The 19,165-nt window shown below is 39.3% G+C and overlaps 1 protein-coding gene across 1 annotated transcript in view; it reads right to left on the reverse strand.

The window, feature by feature from the left end:
• Positions 1-1,483: 1,483 nt before the first annotated feature.
• Positions 1,484-19,165, reverse strand: part of LOC132123024 (neuronal tyrosine-phosphorylated phosphoinositide-3-kinase adapter 2-like) — a 47,506-nt gene continuing 29,824 nt past the window's right edge. Inside the window, exons 5-8 of the mRNA XM_059533556.1 lie at positions 15,511-16,683; positions 6,794-6,952; positions 6,579-6,700; positions 1,484-2,846 (exon numbers count right to left, since the gene is read on the reverse strand). Of these exons, the coding sequence (XP_059389539.1) occupies positions 2,616-2,846; positions 6,579-6,700; positions 6,794-6,952; positions 15,511-16,683 (1,685 nt within the window). The 3' untranslated portion in view covers positions 1,484-2,615. The remainder of the gene's footprint in view (positions 2,847-6,578; positions 6,701-6,793; positions 6,953-15,510; positions 16,684-19,165) is intronic.

Consider the following 19,165-nt stretch of genomic DNA (forward strand, 5'->3'; position numbering starts at 1 on the left):
GGTTTTCTCGACCCTCCAGTGATTAAAGGGATAGCTCAGCAAAAAATCTCAATTTTGTCATCATTCTCATTTTTTAAATTCCAAACATGTATGAATTTATTTCATCTTTGGAACACAGAAGACGATTTAAAAAAAATAACAGCTCAAGTTTTTGTTTGTGCAGTGAATGTCTGAGGACCAAAAGAACATTAGATCTCATTGACTTTCATTGTTTAGACAAAAGAAAGAAAGTCATACACGTTTGGAATGACATGAGGTTCAGTAAACTATGACAAAATTCTATTTTTTGGGAGAAACTCTTTTAGCCCGAAGACTTACTCTATGCGAGTACAGTACTTGGTTTCTCATATTATTGGGATATGAAATGCATCACAATTTAACGTTGCATTCTAAGCAGTCTTCCTCTGTGGTCAGTTTCCTCTTTCAGGGTTTTCTCTCTTTAGTGAAATGATTTGTTAAAATGTTTATCAAGCTAAATGAATAATAACATCTCATTTTATAACAGACAAAAAAAAAAAAAAAAAAACTCTTATGTTGTAGGGATGATGAACTTTTGTTGGCCGACCTGAATGTTCCCATCACCTTTGTTCCATCAACAAAAAGCCAATAGAAGTTTTTCCATTGACATTTTGGACAATTGCATAAAACAAGTGACAAACAAAAATACCCTAAATACAAAAAAAGCTTCCGGAAATGACTTAAATCTTGATTTAAAATCTACAAGATGGAAAGTTTGAGTTAGAAAAGTTAGCAAGAGTGCAAGTGTAAACACAACAAGGCTGTTGAAGCAAACTTTTGAGTACCGTAGATGTTATCCTGTTAGCACCTTATAAGTATCCGCCTTTTTCAAGACAAATAAAATAAATATATATATATATAAGTGGGGAATTACTGTATTTTATGTTGTAGAATAAAACATCAAAATATCTTGAGCTTGTGTTAACCACAATCCTTATTTCAGACATTTAATAAAAAAAAAAAATAATAATAACAATAATAAAAAATAAAACCTTGACATTGGGACAGTGGAGGTTGAAATACAAAAAGGCAACTTATAACTCACTCCTGCAGCACTCTGTTGCACTTAATGAATACTGAGATTTGTTACTGCCACACTTTCTGTCATTTACTCACCCTCCAAACAGTTGATGGTAGCCACTGACTTCCATAGTATTATTTTTTCATATTTTTCCGAAATGTTACCAAAATTCTTCAAATGGTCTTCTTATGAGTCCAACAGAAGAAAGAAACTCATATAGGTTTGGAACAACTTGGGGTTGAGTAAATTGACAGAACCTTTATTTTTGGGTGAACTATCCCTTTAAGAAACCAAGCGCTTCCAAAGCATTCCAAAGCCATGCATTTAGTATGTTTCTTGCCCCATATTGTTTCACCTGATTCCAGACAGACACAAAGAAAGGCATTTACTTTCCTGCCATGTTAAGACCCTGCTTGGCTTTCTATTGCACAAATAATGCACCATGGCTCTTTGATTGCTTGGTAAAGCTATGGATGTAGTCTTGATACACAGCATCTAAGCAGAGTCTATGTGGTCTTTTCTTTCTTAGCCTTCTTAGTACCATATTTCCTGCCCTGACTCGTGTCACAGTGGTATATGAGCATGTAAACTGACAGTATGTCTGCATAGTGCTTCATAAAAGTACAGTGTCTGTATTCAAGATGTTTTCTGACATGGTAGAGGACCAGATTTATGAATTTCCATCAATCAGTCCCTGATCATTTGCAAACCTATTGAATATATGCGAACTGCCCATGCAGATGTCATGTAGCTGTTAAGACTGAACATTCAAGAAAGTTGTTGAACAGCACCAAATGTTATTCCATAAAGCAGCTGATATTAGTGTGTGTTTGTGAGTTTACAGTGCTCACAACTGAATGCACCAGCTGACCTCACTAAACAGAAAGTGCCCTCAGTTTATCAGACTCTATGCTCAATATCTGACCAACTGCCCAATCTCCAACCCAATTATTTAATAATCTACTTCGACTAATCAGACCCAACTGATATCTCAAAATCCAGCTGATCACCTTCAAGTGCAGCCCAAAAGTAAAAAAAAAAAAAAAAATAACATAGCCTGACACCTCAAGATCCAACATTTAAAGTACAGACACCAAAAAATATATTATTTTCAAATAAACTCTCCATATGAAAAACAGACAATGAACAAAAGTGCCGTTCATGCCGTCTAACCAAATGCATAGGCATCAAAATCAATGTGTTTTCTCAATGGACTTACTGCACATATTTCACCACACATTATAGATTATTTCCCCAGACACACAGATGAGTGCCAAATATAGAAACACCCCCCAAAAAAGATAAAAATAAATAGAAATACCATTTCCAAGAGGACAAATATCATCTCACGGGTAAAAGTACTATTTTCACTCTTAGATCCGATTTGGACGATTCCTCTTTATAAAACCGCTAATAATATTTAATATTCAGACAGTTATCTCCAATATAAAAATATCAAATATAAACAGTTATAGGAAACCAGGGAGATTTGATAATCCTTCACTGTGTATTTTGCATGGTCCTTCTTCCTTCTAGCTTCTATTTGTCTCCATGGCTGTAATTCGCTGGTCACCATTTATATAGCAGTGTCCCAGAAGACAGTGGTTTGGGTGGAATACGGAGGGGGCCCGAATTTCTTGCCCCCGTTGGTCTTCTTCCAGCTGGGCAGGATGGGCATGCTGTCCTGTTTGCACAGGGCTTTGTCTGAAGGTCTCTGTCTGGCTTTTATCTCCTTGCACAGATGACGTTTCTTCTCGATCGTCTCCATCATGGTGCTGTCCCCACATGCCCAGGGCATTGGGGGCATCTAATGGGTGGCAAGGGTGAGATAATGTTGGTGTTTGCAGAGCTGTCTTTAATTTCGAAACCCCTATATTTTTATGGGTGAAGGCGTTCACCGTGTTCTTTTAATAATAAAGGATGTGTTTAATAATTCATGTCTTCTGTAAGTCAGAGCAGTCAGAATGTATTGCTGTTCAGTTTAATGACCTCTCACGCACACACACACACACACACACACACACACACACACAAAATAAAACACTTCTATAAACAAAACAAAATTGCATGAGCAACCATAGCTCTGTTTCAATACCTAGGGAGCTGCCTACATAGGCAGCTGCCTTCTAAGCGAGCACTCTAAGTGTCATGTAAATAATAAGTGAGTGATTTGGATACACTCTATATGGGCAGCAACTCTGTGTCATACTAATGGGAAGAACTTATTTTAGTTAAATAAAACTAAAACCATAAAAAACTTTTCATTACTTGGAGAGAGTATATATATATACAGTACAGACCAAAAGTTTGGACACACCTTCTCATTTAAAGAGTTTTCTTTATTTTCATGACTATGAAAATTGTAGAGTCACACTGAAGGCATCAGGGGCTATTTGACCAAAAAGGAGAGTGATGGGGTGCTGCGCCAGATGACCTGGCCTCCACAGTCACCGGACCTGAACCCAATCGAGATGGTTTAGGGGTGAGCTGGACCGCAGACAGAAAGCAAAAGGGCCAACAAGTGCTAAGCATCTCTCGGGGAACTCCTTCAAGACTGTTGGAAGACCATTTCAGGGGACTACCTCTTGAAGCTCATCAAGAGAATGCCAAGAGTGTGCAAAGCAGTAATCAAAGCAAAAGGTGGCTACTTTGAACAACCTAGAATATGACATATTTTCAGTTGTTTCACACTTTTTTGTTATGTATATAATTCCATATATAATTGCACATGTGTTAATTCATAGTTTTGATGCCTTCAGTGTGAATCTACAATTTTCATAGTCATGAAAATAAAGAAAACTCTTTGAATGAGAAGGTGTGTCCAAACTTTTGGTCTGTACTGTATATATATATATAGGGTTTCTCATATTTATTATGTTAAATTTTAATGTAGTAAAGTAACTAAAACTGAAATAAAAATTACATAGACATAAATTAATTTTTTTTAACTAAAATTAAAACGAAAACAGTGAAAATGCACAATTCAAAATAATAATATAAATATTTTTTAATATAAATATTATGACAGTTTATTTCAGCAGGGTTTGATGTTACTATAAGCTAAAAAAAGTTCAAAAAGTGTGGTAAAATCTATTTTTAATTACTATTTGAGGCTCTGTTGTTATTGTTAACGAAGTGTTAAAAATCACTTTTAGTAACTGAAGTAAAGCTTAAATAAAATAAATATAACATTAAAAACTTTACACAAATAATACACGTTGCTTTGGCAATTAACTGACAGTTGAAATTAAAATGACTAAAACTGAAATAAAAATCAATTAATGCTTTTTATATAAATAAAATGAAAAGAAAAATGCACACAACAAAATTACTTAAACTTAAACTAAAATTATAATGGAAAAATGAAAAAAAAAAATATATATATATATTTCAAAATGTTAATACTATATTTGTATATAAATAATATTAAATTAGCATAGTTTTGAGGTTATTTATAATAGGAATACATGCGATACTGCATTCAATTTTGGGCAATACAATGTTTTTAGGAGGCGGCATAGAGTAAATGAAAATAAAATGAGGTTTTAGGTTTTGTAACAGAGCATATTCAGTATTTCAGACATGCACGCACACACACACACACACACACACACACACACATACACATACACATACACGTACACGTACAGTGTTCTTTAGAAGAAAGAAGCAGCAGACAGACAGAAAGTACAGTGGACGTGGAGAAGGAGAAGACATTATTTTGACAAAGTTTTATTTTATGTCTTGTTGGGGTTAGTTTTATCTCTCGCTTTTTAGATTTATTTGGGTTAGTTCAATCACAGTCACTAACAATTAAACACAACTGGGGAGTGAGAGTAGATCAGACAACACACTAAATGTGTTTTATGGCTTATTATGTTATAATATTCTGAGTGAAATTGTATGGCTATATGGTATATTGTGTGATTCGTGTATGACATATCTGTTTTGTATGGTATATTACTGTTCCTATAAAAGTTTTTTTTTTTTTTTTCAGCAGCTTTCATCAGTTGTACTATAAAAAGCGTGTTTTGGTAACCGATGCCCCAGTCTCTGTGAAAGTGAATTTATGTGGTGGAAAACATAATCATTATTACAGGATTTTTGTACATAATACAATAGCGCTTAAAACCTGTTCAAATAAGGCCACACAAAAAACAGGAGAGAGAATTTGACATGTGACACTGACATAAATACAATGTCTGGATACATATGTACACACATCAAACAGCTGTTTGTTTAAAGTTAACCACTGAATAGAAACTGCTGCACTTTTTTTATTAACAGTGGCACCTTACTCATGGCTCTTTCTTTTAAAGCAAGTAAACATTTGTAAAGTAAACAAAAAAACTAAAAATTCAATTAAACTACCTTTCAAAAAAATTGGGAAAACTAAAAATGAATTAAATAATACTTTTATTCAACCAAGATGCATTAAATTGATCAAAAGTGACAGTAAAGACTAGATTTCTACTTCAAATAAATCCTGTTATTTTGAACATTCTATAAATCACAGAAAAAAAAATATATATTATTCTGCAAATATATTAAACAGCACAATAATAATATTAAGAAATGTGTTTTGAGGACAAAATCAGCATATATGAATAACTTTGGAAGGATCACGTGACACTGAAGACTGCTGAAAATTCAGCTTTGCCATCACATAAAAAACATGTATTAAAATAGTATTTTAAATTGTAATAATATTTCACAATATTTTTACTGTATTTTTGATCAAATAAATGCAGTCTTAGTATAAGGATATGCATGCCTTTATTGTATGAACCGAATAAAATAAATGCAACTGAATAATTGAATAATTTGACAGCTTTATTGTAAGTGTGCATACTGCGCTTGTTTTTGGCCATTTTGTCCATTCTATGAGTGATTTTCAAGCAGTGTTGTAGGTCCTAGGGTATTTTGAGAAAAATGTGAATCAAATTGTCAATACTTCAGTCAATTTTGTAAATAAGTCATAATGTCTATGCTTTGGATTCGGGCTATTAAGAATTAGTTTGACCCATTTCATGGCATTACCAGCTGTGTTTGATGTCTGTACATCTGAGGAACCCAACCACAACGTCTGAATCATTGTGATAGAGGCTGAACAGACTTATGATGCTGCTGGTCGAGAGTAAAGCTGTCCGCCGCAGCTCTGAAGAGGCTCTCATTCAGATCCAGATCAGTTCAACCTTCTCTCAAGTGCTTAAACTGTCTGATAAATAAAACCCTGATTGTGGATCTGTTGGCATAAACTCACAGAGCACAAATTAAATGTGAGAGCCTCTTCAAAGCATGATGGGAAGGCAGCCCTAATCTGGACTAAACACAAACAACACACACATACGCATCTACATAGACAGACGATGAATGCCGTGAGCCAAAGGAAACAGAGCAGCAGACAGAATAGGATGTACACAAAGCTGTTGGGTCAAAGGTCAAAGACATGAAGGTATTGCCAACAGACACGGAGACAGGAACCGAACTCCACATGCATGCCATTGCTCGCTCATTCTGAGGAATAAGGGGGTTGTACCTGGAACGGAGTCCCGCATGGATGGGCGGAGGCATCGGGGGCATGTCTCTGAGGCGTTCCAACAGGGGAGGGGACTCCTGATGTGGATGCAGAGCGACCAAGTTTACACCCGGCTTTTGTTTCTAAAATGTAAGAGAATATGTTGAAGAATTAATCTATGTTAACTAAATGTCTAAAATTAACATCCTTATTCATTTTTTATGGATAGGACAGACCTCCAAGCATGGTGGTCGGGCTAATGGAGGAGTGGCCAAAGCGACTGGGTGTGGCTGTGGGCGTGGCTGATTGTCCTGTGGGCGTTTCCCAATCCTGTGATTTCGGAGAAGAGCTGCGAAGGGCTCTGTCCCTGCTGTCACTTCTGCCTTTACTTTCACCTAGAAGAGAGAAAAGGAGGTAGAGATTTCAGTATTCTGTATAAGTCTTCAGTTGTCTGTTTTTATGAGAATGATTTTGCAGATTCACTTATGAGTGCTTTAATTTATAATAACGCTGCAGTACATATATATTACCTCTAGGTGTCACAAAAGAGACAAAACAACTTATTAGCTCATCTCTATTTCTGCAGTATGCAGTATGTATATGTGTGCAGACTTTTGAGATACTAAATTAAAGATGTTTTACACATTTACCTATGCTCAAACAACATTTCTTTGTTATTATCCTCCATTTTTTCATCTTTCATACAGTCAATCCCTTTATCTTTGTATTGTTTTTCATTCCATTCCTCTCCTAATCTCCCTCCCCTCACAGGGGATCCATTAGCAGTCACATTCATCACGTCTTTCTCTGGCTCTGAAGACATTATGGAAATTGCTTTACTAACAGATGAAAGCTTTTCAATTATTTCAGCTGGCAACTGTATCTGAATGCGTGTCTGTATCACCCATATAGACGTGTGCTTAGCTATATTGTCTGACACTTATGGATGTATGAATCGAAAGTGACATCAGTGTTGTATCAGTGTGTGTGTATGTGTAGCGACTGAAGCCTTATGCTTATAAAAGGCATGAATCTTGCATCTACGGTTGCAAAACAGAATTGTTCCATGCTGTTTCATAGCGATTGCATCTTAAATTCATTTTAGCACCTAATTCAGTTTAGGAATAGCTATCTTTGCTACATGCACACAGTGCCTGTTTTTTAGATTTGAGAACCGTAAATTATCAGCCAGTTATTTTTAGTGAATCATAAACATAGTATGGTACAACCAATGTCGTCTGATTCCCAGATTAATGACTCGGATTAATACAGTACTGAGCAACCAGTCTGACTGCCGAATGAATGACTTTTGTGAGCTGATACTTTTTAGTGAAATATAAACAATAACATACAGAATTCACAACCAGTGTAGTCTGATTCTCTAATTATTTACTGTTATGAGTCAGTTCTTTTAGTGAATCAAAAACATAATATGCTGTAACCACCAGTATAGTGCGACTCCTGAACGAATGTTTCTTATGAGCAGATTCTTTTTAGGGAATCATAAACATACAGTCTGGCACAACCAGTGTAGTCTGATTCCTGACTGAACAACTCTTACAAGTCAGTTCTTCTTAGTAAATCAAACGCAAACAGCATGGTTCTACCAGTGCAGTCCAACTCGTGAGCAAATTATTCTAAAAAACTTGTGAGCCGGTTCTTTTTTGTGAATCGTAAGCATACAGTAGGGTACAGCACAACCAGTGTAGTCTGACTCCCGAATGAATGATTGTTATGAGCCAATTCTTTTTAGTGAATAAACATACAGTAGGGCACACATAGTGTAGTCCAATATATATATATATATAAAGTCTCAGATTAGCTACTCAAAAACCTTATTTACTGTACTCTATATTTCTGTAAAGACACACACTCGCACACAGGGGTTTCTGGCCACGTCTGTTGAAATCCCGTTACTCTGTGGTGTCCTGCTCCATTAGTCTACATTTAATTAGTGTCCACTGTTATTAGCGTTGAGCGCTAATGCTAAGACTGTAACAAATTGATCATATTCCCTTGTTAACATGTTCACCAATAATGCCTGGATATACTGTAGTGTTTGAGTGTGTGTGTGAGAGAGAGAGAGAGAGAGAGAGAGAGAGAGAGAGAGAGAATGTGAGTCAATTAGCAGAGGAAATTTTAGGTGTGTGTGTGTGTGTGTGTGCTGGCAGGACTGTGTTCTTGTTAGTGTTCACAGGGTCAGATTGTTCTACAAGGCTTCTCAGCTAACATCAGCCAACATAGGAACATGTTCTCCTCAACCAGTTAGAGTGAAATGCCATGCCAAATACCTTTTGGCACTCAGATGAAATGGACACAAACAACACCACTGAAACAAGACTAGGCACAGCAGGAGCCAAACAAGAAACACGTTGTAGTTTGTCTCCCAGGTCAATTCTTGTTTTGGGATCTAAAGGTCAGCAGCCGATTGCACAAAACTTACAACTAACATTTAGCTATAATTTGTTTATAATTACAGCTAATGGATTTCTTAGCTTAATGGATTTGTTGCAATCAAGCCCAGAGGTGGGGAGAAACAGATGAGTATGGAAGCCCTTTTCAGTCTCAGAGTAAAAAATAAAACAAGCTAATTGTGTGATTTAAAGTTTTAAAATAAGACATAAAGTCATAATGTGGGATATAAAGTTGCATTAGTGAAGTTTACAAAGTAGCAATTGTGACAAAGTTACAACTGGGAGGTATAAAGTTGTGAAGTTGCAATTACCCTTTATTTAGTTAGTTAGTTAGTTTTTACAGTGAGGTAAAAAAAAGGCTTCCATAGATAAGACTGAAACTGCAACCAGGACAAGTTGCTTTGGAAGTGATAGAAAGCTGTGGAGGTATGTAATTAAAATAAATATAAAATCTGCAAAAGCACATGCACAACTATGCTTAACACATGCATAATTAAGCCTTCCTAGAACTTCTTCAGCATGTATTATATCAACATGCAGTGGCTTGGATTAAAACAACAAGCTTGCTTGGATTAAAACTTGACAGAATCAATGCTGCCATAAAGGCACATTAGAAGTAATAGAAAACAGTGATGTAATGAGCTTTGAAGCTGCCCGAATGAAATTATGTCATAATGGAAAGTATAATACTATGTAAGTTGCAAATTTTGTTGCACTAGAAGTAGTTTGTCTCTGTTTAATGACACATTCTTGGAAGATCTTGATCAGAATTTCTTTTCGGTCATATTCTCTATTTTCAGCCTGACAGCTAACTGATCTGCCATTATGTTCATGTTACTCAGATCAGCTCTCTATGTCAAAGCAGGGCATAACGTAAGCAGTTCTGTGCCTCTAAATTATGCTAATTTATGACAACCTCAGAGCCATATATTAAATGTGTTGGATCATTATTAGTATATGCTAATGTAATGTGACACTTAATTTTAGAAACTATTAAGCTATTTGATGCTTCGAGAAAAGCACTATTACATTTAAATACAGCTGTAAACATTAAGGCATAACAGGAGACTGCTATCTGTTAAGAGACATTTAGAACTATTTATGGGCACTTTTATAAAAACAAACTCATATCACATTTCAATTAGACTGTTCCTTAAAACAGATTATTGCACAAACTTCATTGCGTGCCACTTGACAATGGCACATTTTCAGACTCTGTCTTTCTGGCGCCGAATGGAGTTAGTAGAATTCCCTAACAGGATTTGGACCAGGATAACTGCCCTGAACAGGAAGAGCTCAGTCACTGATTGTTTTATCCCTTAATGGGTAGATCTGAAAATACCTATTGACAGCGTTAAGTTTAAGTAAGACTGACTTGGTAACTTTCAATATAGGATCTGTAGAGAAGGAAGAAGGTTTATTCAATCAATAATAATCAGATTATTTGAATACTAAACAGGCTCTGCCATATACATTTTGGCAGATTTAATCAATAACTGTTATTATATTATGACTGATAGCTGATACAATGGTCATCCAAAGATTATTAATCTTTACGATTAAAAATATCTTGAGACATTAATCAGATAAATGCAGATAATAAATGATTATGCATAAAATTTATATATATATATATATATATATATATGTATGTATATATGTGTCACAGTGTCTGGGTTGTGTTCCCTGGGTTTCCACTAGGTGTCCTCAGTTCCCACAGTGTTTATCATTTATCACTTCCTGTCTCCTTATTTGGTCACCTTCCTCCTTGTTTAGTTAATTGATTGTTCCCCACCTGTCTCCTGTTTCCCCATCATCCTTTTGTGTATTTATACCCGGTCTGTCTGAGTCTGTGTTACGGAGTCCTTGTTTAATGTAATGTTAGTTCATGTCCGTCAGTTCTTGCCCTTGGTTTTCCGGGGAACCAGAGGAGGTCGCCGAGGAGGGAGTGGTCGAGAGGATACTCAGCACCGCTCTCAACCAGGGCCGCCCTTCGACCCGGGGCTCGTGTGGGATGGATTAGAGCCACCGTCTCACCATGGCGGACGGAGAGGAGAGAGGAAGCGCACGTCCGCCACAGTGGCGTCACTGCCCATGATGGCCGCTAGTCCAGCGCCACGAGGCAGGATGGACGCCAACACAGCACCACAACCCAAGGCGATCACGAGTCCAGCGCCGCGGTGCAAGATGGCCGCCAGCTCAGCGCCAACGCCCAAGAGGGCCGCTGACTCATTCTTGGACTATTTCGCTACGCTGTCCAAGATCCTAGAGATTCCCAAGACGGTTGACGTCATGGCTGCTGAGCCAGCGCCACAGCACAAGATGGCCGCCAGCCCAGAGCCACAGCACAAGATGGCCGCCAGCCCAGATCCACAGCACAAGATGGCCGCCAGCCCAGCGCCACAGCACAAGATGGCCGCCAGCCCAGCGCCACAGCACAAGATGGCCGCCAGCCCAGCGCCACAGCACAAGATGGCCGCCAGCCCAGCGCCACAGCACAAGATGGCCGCCAGCTTGCAACCACAGCACAAGATGGCCGACTCAACGCCTGAGTCTCCAGACAAGGTGTCACCGACTCGCCAAAATAGAGGGCGGAGGAGGAGGAGACAGGCGTCTACCATTCCTCAAAGCCCAGAGGACGTTCCCGAGGCGGTGCCCGATGCTGTTCCGGAGGCCGAGGCGGTGCCCGATGCTGTTCCGGAGGCCGAGGCGGTGCCCGATGCTGTTCCGGAGGCCGAGGCGGTGCCCGATGCCGTTCCGGAGGCCGAGGCGGTGCCCGATGCCGAGGCGGTGCACGATGCTGTTCCGGAGGCCGAGGCGGTGCACGATGCTGTTCCGGAGGCCGAGGCGGTGCACGATGCTGTTCCGGAGGCCGAGGCGGTGCACGATGCGGTTCCGGAGGCCGAGGCGGTGCCCGATGCCGAGGCGGTGCCCGATGCTGTTCCGGAGGCCGAGGCGGTGCCCGATGCTGTTCCGGAGGCCGAGGCGGTGCCCGATGCCGAGGCGGTGCCCGATGCTGTTCCGGAGGCCGAGGCGGTGCCCGATGCCGAGGTGGAGGCCGATGCGGTGCCCGATGCCAAGGTGGAGGCCATTCCCGATGCGGTGCCCGAGGCCGCTCCCGAGGCCGTGACCGAGGCAGTGCCCGAGTCCGTTCCAGAGGCGGTGCCCGAAGCCGAGGCGTCTCAAGTCTCCACAGGCAGTCCAGAGTCGAGTCAGGTTCCAGTTGACCCTCCAGAGGCGAGTCAGGGGCCAGTGAACTCTCCAGAGTCGAGTCAGGTGCCAGTGACCTCTCCAGAGTCAGGGCCAGTCACCGTTGAACTTTCAGAGTTAAGTCAAGTCACTGGGTGGTCTGCTGCTCCGCCCTGTTGGACTCCGGCATCGACCACAGGGGCGTGGTGGTCATCTGCTCCACCCTGGAGGACTCTGGCCTTGACCACACGGACGTGGTGGTCTTCCGTTCCGCCCTGGGGGGCGTTTGCCCTGACTACACGGTTGTGGTGGTCTTCCGCTCCGCCCTGGAGGACTCTGGCCTTGACCACAAGGGTGTGGTGGTCTTCTGCTCCGCCCTGGGGTCTTCATGTTGTGTGTTTTTTTTTTTTTTTTTTTTTTTTTTTTTTTTTTTTTTTCTCCCCTTTTGTTTTTGTGTTAATGTCGGTCCCTGTTCCTTTCTGTTAGTCTGGCCCTCCGTCCCTCCCCCTGAGCCTCCACCTGTCCGCCTCCCTCCTGGTCTCTGTTTTGTGTCTGTCTTGGAGCGTCTGGGAGCCGCTCCTTAGTAAGGGGGTACTGTCACAGTGTCTGGGTTGTGTTCCCTGGGTTTCCACTAGGTGTCCTCAGTTCCCACAGTGTTTATCATTTATCACTTCCTGTCTCCTTATTTGGTCACCTTCCTCCTTGTTTAGTTAATTGATTGTTCCCCACCTGTCTCCTGTTTCCCCATCATCCTTTTGTGTATTTATACCCGGTCTGTCTGAGTCTGTGTTACGGAGTCCTTGTTTAATGTAATGTTAATTCATGTCCGTCAGTTCTTGCCCTTGCCTTGTCTTCTTGTTTATGTTATGTTTGGATTTACCGGTTTTGACCCTGCCTGGACTGTGTATTCTCTTTGGATGACCCCTTATTAAAGACATACTCGCAATTGGTTCTCTCTCCTGTGTTTTCCATAACACCGAACGTGACAATATGTGTGTGTGTGTGTGACTATAGAAAGAAAAAAAGAAATACTTTTATTCAGTGAATACACATTAAAAGTGACAGTAAATACATTTATGATATAAAAAAATATAATTTTATAAAAATATACAAATATTATTTTAAATAATAATTCCAAAACATGATGTTCTTTTGAACTTCCAATTCATAGTATAATCCTGAAATGTATTTATTATTATTTTTTTAATTTAAAACTTTTTTAACACTAATAAGAAATGTTTCTTGATGAACTTATCACTATATTAGAATGATTTCAGAAAACATTTTTACACTGAAGACTCTAATGGCTGCTGAAATTCATTTTTTCATCACAAGAAAAAATTGCATGTTAAAAAATATAAAAAAAACAAACTGTAATATTTAATATATTCACAAGTAAGTGTGTGTGTGTGTGTATAGATAGATAGATAGATAGATAGATTAGAGCTAAAATATCTGCAAGGTTTTTAATTCAATTATAAGATTAAATCTAAATATGGATGAGTGCTTTCTGATCATAATCTCACATGTGCCCACAGCCGTGAATCTTAGCAAACTGATGTTGAGCTGTAAACGAGAATGAGATTCTGGTATGTTTTGGATCACTGTGACAGATTCTTCACTATCTCTGGCTTTTCTCTCTGTGTGTCAGGGAAACACACACACACACTAATGCAGACAGCCTGTTATTCTCACACACCTCTAAACTCTGTCAGGCACCAAGCCCAAATCAAAGATCCGTGGAGGACATACTGACAGGAGGAGTCTGTGTGTTTGTGTGTCTCTGCTGGACTGGGTAGCGTAAAATTGACTGTGATAGACAGACTGACCTGCTTCAGTATGTGTGTGTGTGTGTGTGTGTACCTGTGTGGTGTATATGCCTTATTATATTAAGGTGAATTTAAGTTTGGCTTCTTATGAAGCTAAGGAAAATAATAACAATAGAAATGTGTGTGTTTTGTGTGCATAGACGGTTCAACATGATAGCCTTGACTTGTTAATCTGAAGTATTTCAGAATGAATCCATTACAATATTTTTTAAATTAAGATTTGAAAGGCTCATGAGAAAGGCATTCAACAACTCTTTGCAAAACAATCTGGCAACCTTTACGTTAAACAGTGGTTTTGATATGAATAGGCTCTGTTTGGGGTGGGAGAATCTGGGTCATTGTCTCGCTCTCTCTGCCCCATACATTATGAGCATGTTTCACAGTCTGTGTGTGGGTTGATCGTTCAATTTTTAATCTGTGAAAGGGCTCAAAGACACGCTTGCACACAGACACACCTGGAGTGATGGAAGTGGACTGTGGAAAAAGGACATGAAAGCAATCTCTCCTCCACCCACGGGAAAAATAACAGTCTGGAAAAAAGTCCTTAGCTGCAGCTCTCAAGACGATTACACACGCTCTTTAAACCCAATCAGGCTTTGCTCTATGAGACAACATCCCTCACTTTGAAGTTGTAAATGAGACAGCTACCAATCACCCCCAGATATCTCACAGTTAACCCTTCAGTTCCAGTGTTTGCCAGGATTAACATTTGTGGATCTAATTAATTAAAAGGCATAGTATTCTAGTTTGCTTATTTTCTACTTGCACTGATATTAATAAGGTTATAAGGTATAATAGGAATTACTGTTCTTTTGAAACTGCGGGCATTTGAACATTAACATTGTGGCCTCATTCACTTCCATTGTAAATGTCTCACTGTTGGCCAGAATCTTTTTTCTTTTTTTTTTTTCTTCTTTTTTTTAAATGAGACAATGACGGACAAGTTTTCTTCATTATGGGAAAGGTGAACAATATGTAAACAATGGGAGAAATGCACAACAAATATCTTATTAGACTGAACCCATTATTGACCAATGCATATAGTTGTAAAAAATGTATTGGCAATTTAAAGACTTCTAAAACCTGTCAAGTTCTTGTTCAACAGTTTGGGGTCAGAAGTATTATAATTTTTTTTTTTTTAAGAAAAGACATTTATAATGTTACAAAAGAGTTAAATTTAATATACATTTAAATCTAATTGAATACAATCTTTTGAATAAATAAAATCAAAGAATTAAATAAATCAGTATATTAGAATGATTTCTGAAGGATCATGTGACAGTGAATACTGCAGAAATAGGTGCTCAAAAATTCAGCTTTGTCATCACAGGAATAAATTACATTTTAAAATATATTAAAATAAAAAAAACAGTTATTTTGAATGGTAATAATATTGACCAATATTACTACTTACAGTATTTTTGATTAAATAAATGCAGCTCTGATGAGAATATAAGACTTACCGACCCCAAACTTTGTTTTTGGTACCATGTTTAGATCAATTATAACATTTTCACTCACCATCTACTGACTCCTTACTCTTGCGGTTTCCAGAACCTTTCTTCAACATGTTACGTCCGGAAGAGAACAAGTTGCTGAGATCATCCAAAGGACTGGTCGGTGTACGACTGCCTCGACCTCCCGACCCTGAGCTTGAACCCGAAGCAGTGGAGACGTTTTGCATGGACCCTCCATGCACACTGGATGAATTCGAGAGCCGTCCACTTTCACGTGATCCATGTGGAACTCCAGATGCGCTGCGAGGAATTGTCCCGGTCATGAGAGCGTCGTATGGTGGGGGGCGCTTCAGCGTGAGCGGCGTTAATGCGCGACCCATACTGACGGGGGATGGGCAGGCGGAGTGGCTCCTTGGGTAACCGTGTGCTGCGGATGACCCGTCACTTTTATAAAGCGCAGATGGCAGAGGAGGAGCAGATGATCGTCCTGATGCTGTGATTGTTTGCTGCTCCTTAGTCTCTGCAGACTTCTTATGATGATGTTTATGGTGGTGGTGGTGTTTACCAGACACCTGCTGCACCTCCAGCTGTGGTCCAGGCTCGGCACTAGTTGGGGATGCACCAGATTTCCCATATCCGACATTCTCCAACATGGGCAGTTTGGTGACATCTAATGGAGTAAGAGGGGATTCGTCAGAGTTGGGGGAACACTGGGCTGGTGCAGGTGGAAATACTAATAGAGGAGGTCGATGGGAAAGCAGATTCGGGAATGGGGCGGGAATGTCACACAATGAACCACGTGGAGTGGTGGGTCGTGTTAGTTCGACTTCCGGCACCAAAGCAGTGGGACATTGCTCCCATCGTGACTGTAAGTGGTCTAAAGATGAAGGTAAATCATCGAAGGCAGGATATTTCATCTCCTCATACACACTTTCATCTTGGTCATCCTCTTCGTCGCCATTAGCGCCGGCAATTCGACTAAAGTCTCGTAAGATGTTCCCCACCATTTCTATATAAACAGGCTCTGCCTCATCATCAGTGTCGGGGGCAGGGCTTTGATTCTGAGATGCCGACTTCTTTTTGTGTTGACGCGGCAGAGAGGCAGACTTAGCTTTGCTGCCGTGGTTTTGAAAGTAAGACTCGTCAAAGGATGTGCTGAGCTGGGTGTTGGGGTTGCGTTTGGGTTTGGGTGGAGGCATGCGACGGTACTCCTCACTGCAGGGCTGCGATTTCGATGCTGTTGGTGAGAGATCGGAAATGTTTAGGAATTCAACAGTGCAACTAATATAAAGTAGATAGCATAGCATAGCAGGAAAGTATTACATTATTGAAAGGTGTTATCAGAGTTTCAAGACATATAGTAGCATGATCTATTAGCACTGCTAAACCTTAGAAGAAGGGTAGCCCAGTCAGCATGTATTATTTTTAATGTCATTGCTTACCCACAAAGGCATATGGGGCTGCACAGGGACATTAATTGTCTATTGTGCATGTGATCGTCTTTGATGCTTCACGTTTTGTTCGTTGTGCTCGCATCACTTCCCACCACTGCCCTCTCAGTACAGTCACTAATCCTGAATGTGTGCGGTTATGAAGTGAGTTAATAGGCTTCTCTAAGGACTTTTTAATGAGAATAGAGTTTAACACTCTGCTTGAGACAGGATTAATTATACACAGTTGAGCTAACAGTGCTGAGAAACGAGAAAAGCAGGCTACGCTCGGCGTGTTCTCATTTACTGATCTCATCTCTCATTGCACTGAGTAGGGCTTACCTGAATAAGTTGACTTTATTTTGTTTGTGTGTGTGTGTGGGGGGGGAGGGGGTATAATAGGATATATATGTATGTATATATATATATATATATATATATATATATATATATATATATATATATATATATATATATATATATATATATATATATGGGGTGCACCGAAATTTCGGCCGCCGAAAATTTTTGGCCGAAATGGCATTATCGGTTTCGGGCCGAAATAAAAAAAACTGCCGAAAACGTAAACCGAAAATGAATGTCACCCGCCCCTCCCATCCGTGAGCAAGCGCTTAGGTTTCACTCACGGTCGAGCTGTTATCACGCGTCTGCCTATCAAAGATTAAGCATGTCAAAGGGCTGTCACAATCAAAAAAAGCTTGTCACAAAAGCTGCACAATCGATCGGACCAACCAACACAAGTTTCGAAAACGAAAACAGGGAATCGATTTTAACGGCCTTCTCTCGGAGCGCGTCCAGCTCGTCACTATACGCTCGCAGCGAACGCGCGTCACACAGCAACTGCAGGTTCTGACACACACTTACACACACTCACACACACACACACACACACACACACACACACACACACACACACACACACACACACACACACAGAGCCTATTAGTGCATAATATCAATGTAGACTTCAGTAATGTTTTTCATTGATGTTATGGCAGTCCACATTGCTGACTTGTGCGCGTCTCAAGCGCCCTCTTTACGTTCGCCCTAATGCCTGTTTAGTTGTCGGTGGATTTGTTGAAAAACGGATCAACGCCAAATATAGGCAATTTACTAACGATTCAATGAACACTTTGCCTATGTCTCAAAAATCGAACAGGATTTTTTTTTTCACAAAAGTGACAGCCCTATACGAGAGGACACCAAAGTTGCAATATGTAACATTTGTTCTGCAAAAATCTCCAAAATTGTGGATTTTTTTGCACAATTTTTAAAAAACTATTTTATTTGATGGAACATAAAACTTGAAGAATAATTATTATTTATATTTATTGTAAAAAATATTTTATGTTTTGTTATGTAACTGTTAATAAAAGTTTGATTATTATATTGTGATTTTTCAAATCAGATCCATTAAATCCAAGCAATATATATATACGTTTTTTAAAGAAGCCATTTTTGGCTTCAGTTTCGGTTGTCGGCCAAGTGCATCCTAAATTTTCGGTTTCGGTTTCGGCGCAGAATTTTCATTTCGGTGCATCACTAATATATATATATATATATATATATATATATATATATATATATATATATATATATGTATATGTATATGTGTGTATATATGTGTATATATATATATATATATATATATATATACAGTGTTGGGGAGTAACTAGTTACATGTAACGGCGTTACGTAATTTAATTACAAAATTATTGTAACTGTAATTAGTTACAGTTACTAAGAAAAAATGAGTAATTAAATTACAGTTACTTATGAAATTTTTAACGATTACAAAGGGGATTACATTTGAATATTTACACACATCCACATACAGATTTAACTCATTTCTTTCCCAATTGCACTGACTATTCTGAGACATACCGCCCTAATCATTTCCGGGATGCGGAAATACAGTCTGGTTCGTAGAATCCAGTCATAAAAACGAAATGCCTAACGCGGACGAATATGCCACATTTTTGATGACTAAATCAAAAGTAGGTCAGTACACTTGAATCAAAACATGACATCGACTAGTGTCTGTGAATATTAAGCCCCAAAAATGCAATATATGACTTGCACATTCTGCGTGTCTGTGGAAATCAGGCGCGGACTGGACACCGGGAGAACCGGGACCGATTTTGCCCCAGTATTTAATATCATTATTGTATAATTGCCTGCCGAATGTACTAAAGCGATCATTTGCGAATCCGCCATTTGATAATTAAATCTCTAATAAATCATGAAGTGTTAGTCATGACTCGCGCG

This window comes from Carassius carassius, chromosome 41 (genome assembly GCF_963082965.1).
Source record: "Carassius carassius chromosome 41, fCarCar2.1, whole genome shotgun sequence".
NCBI lineage: Eukaryota > Metazoa > Chordata > Actinopteri > Cypriniformes > Cyprinidae > Carassius > Carassius carassius.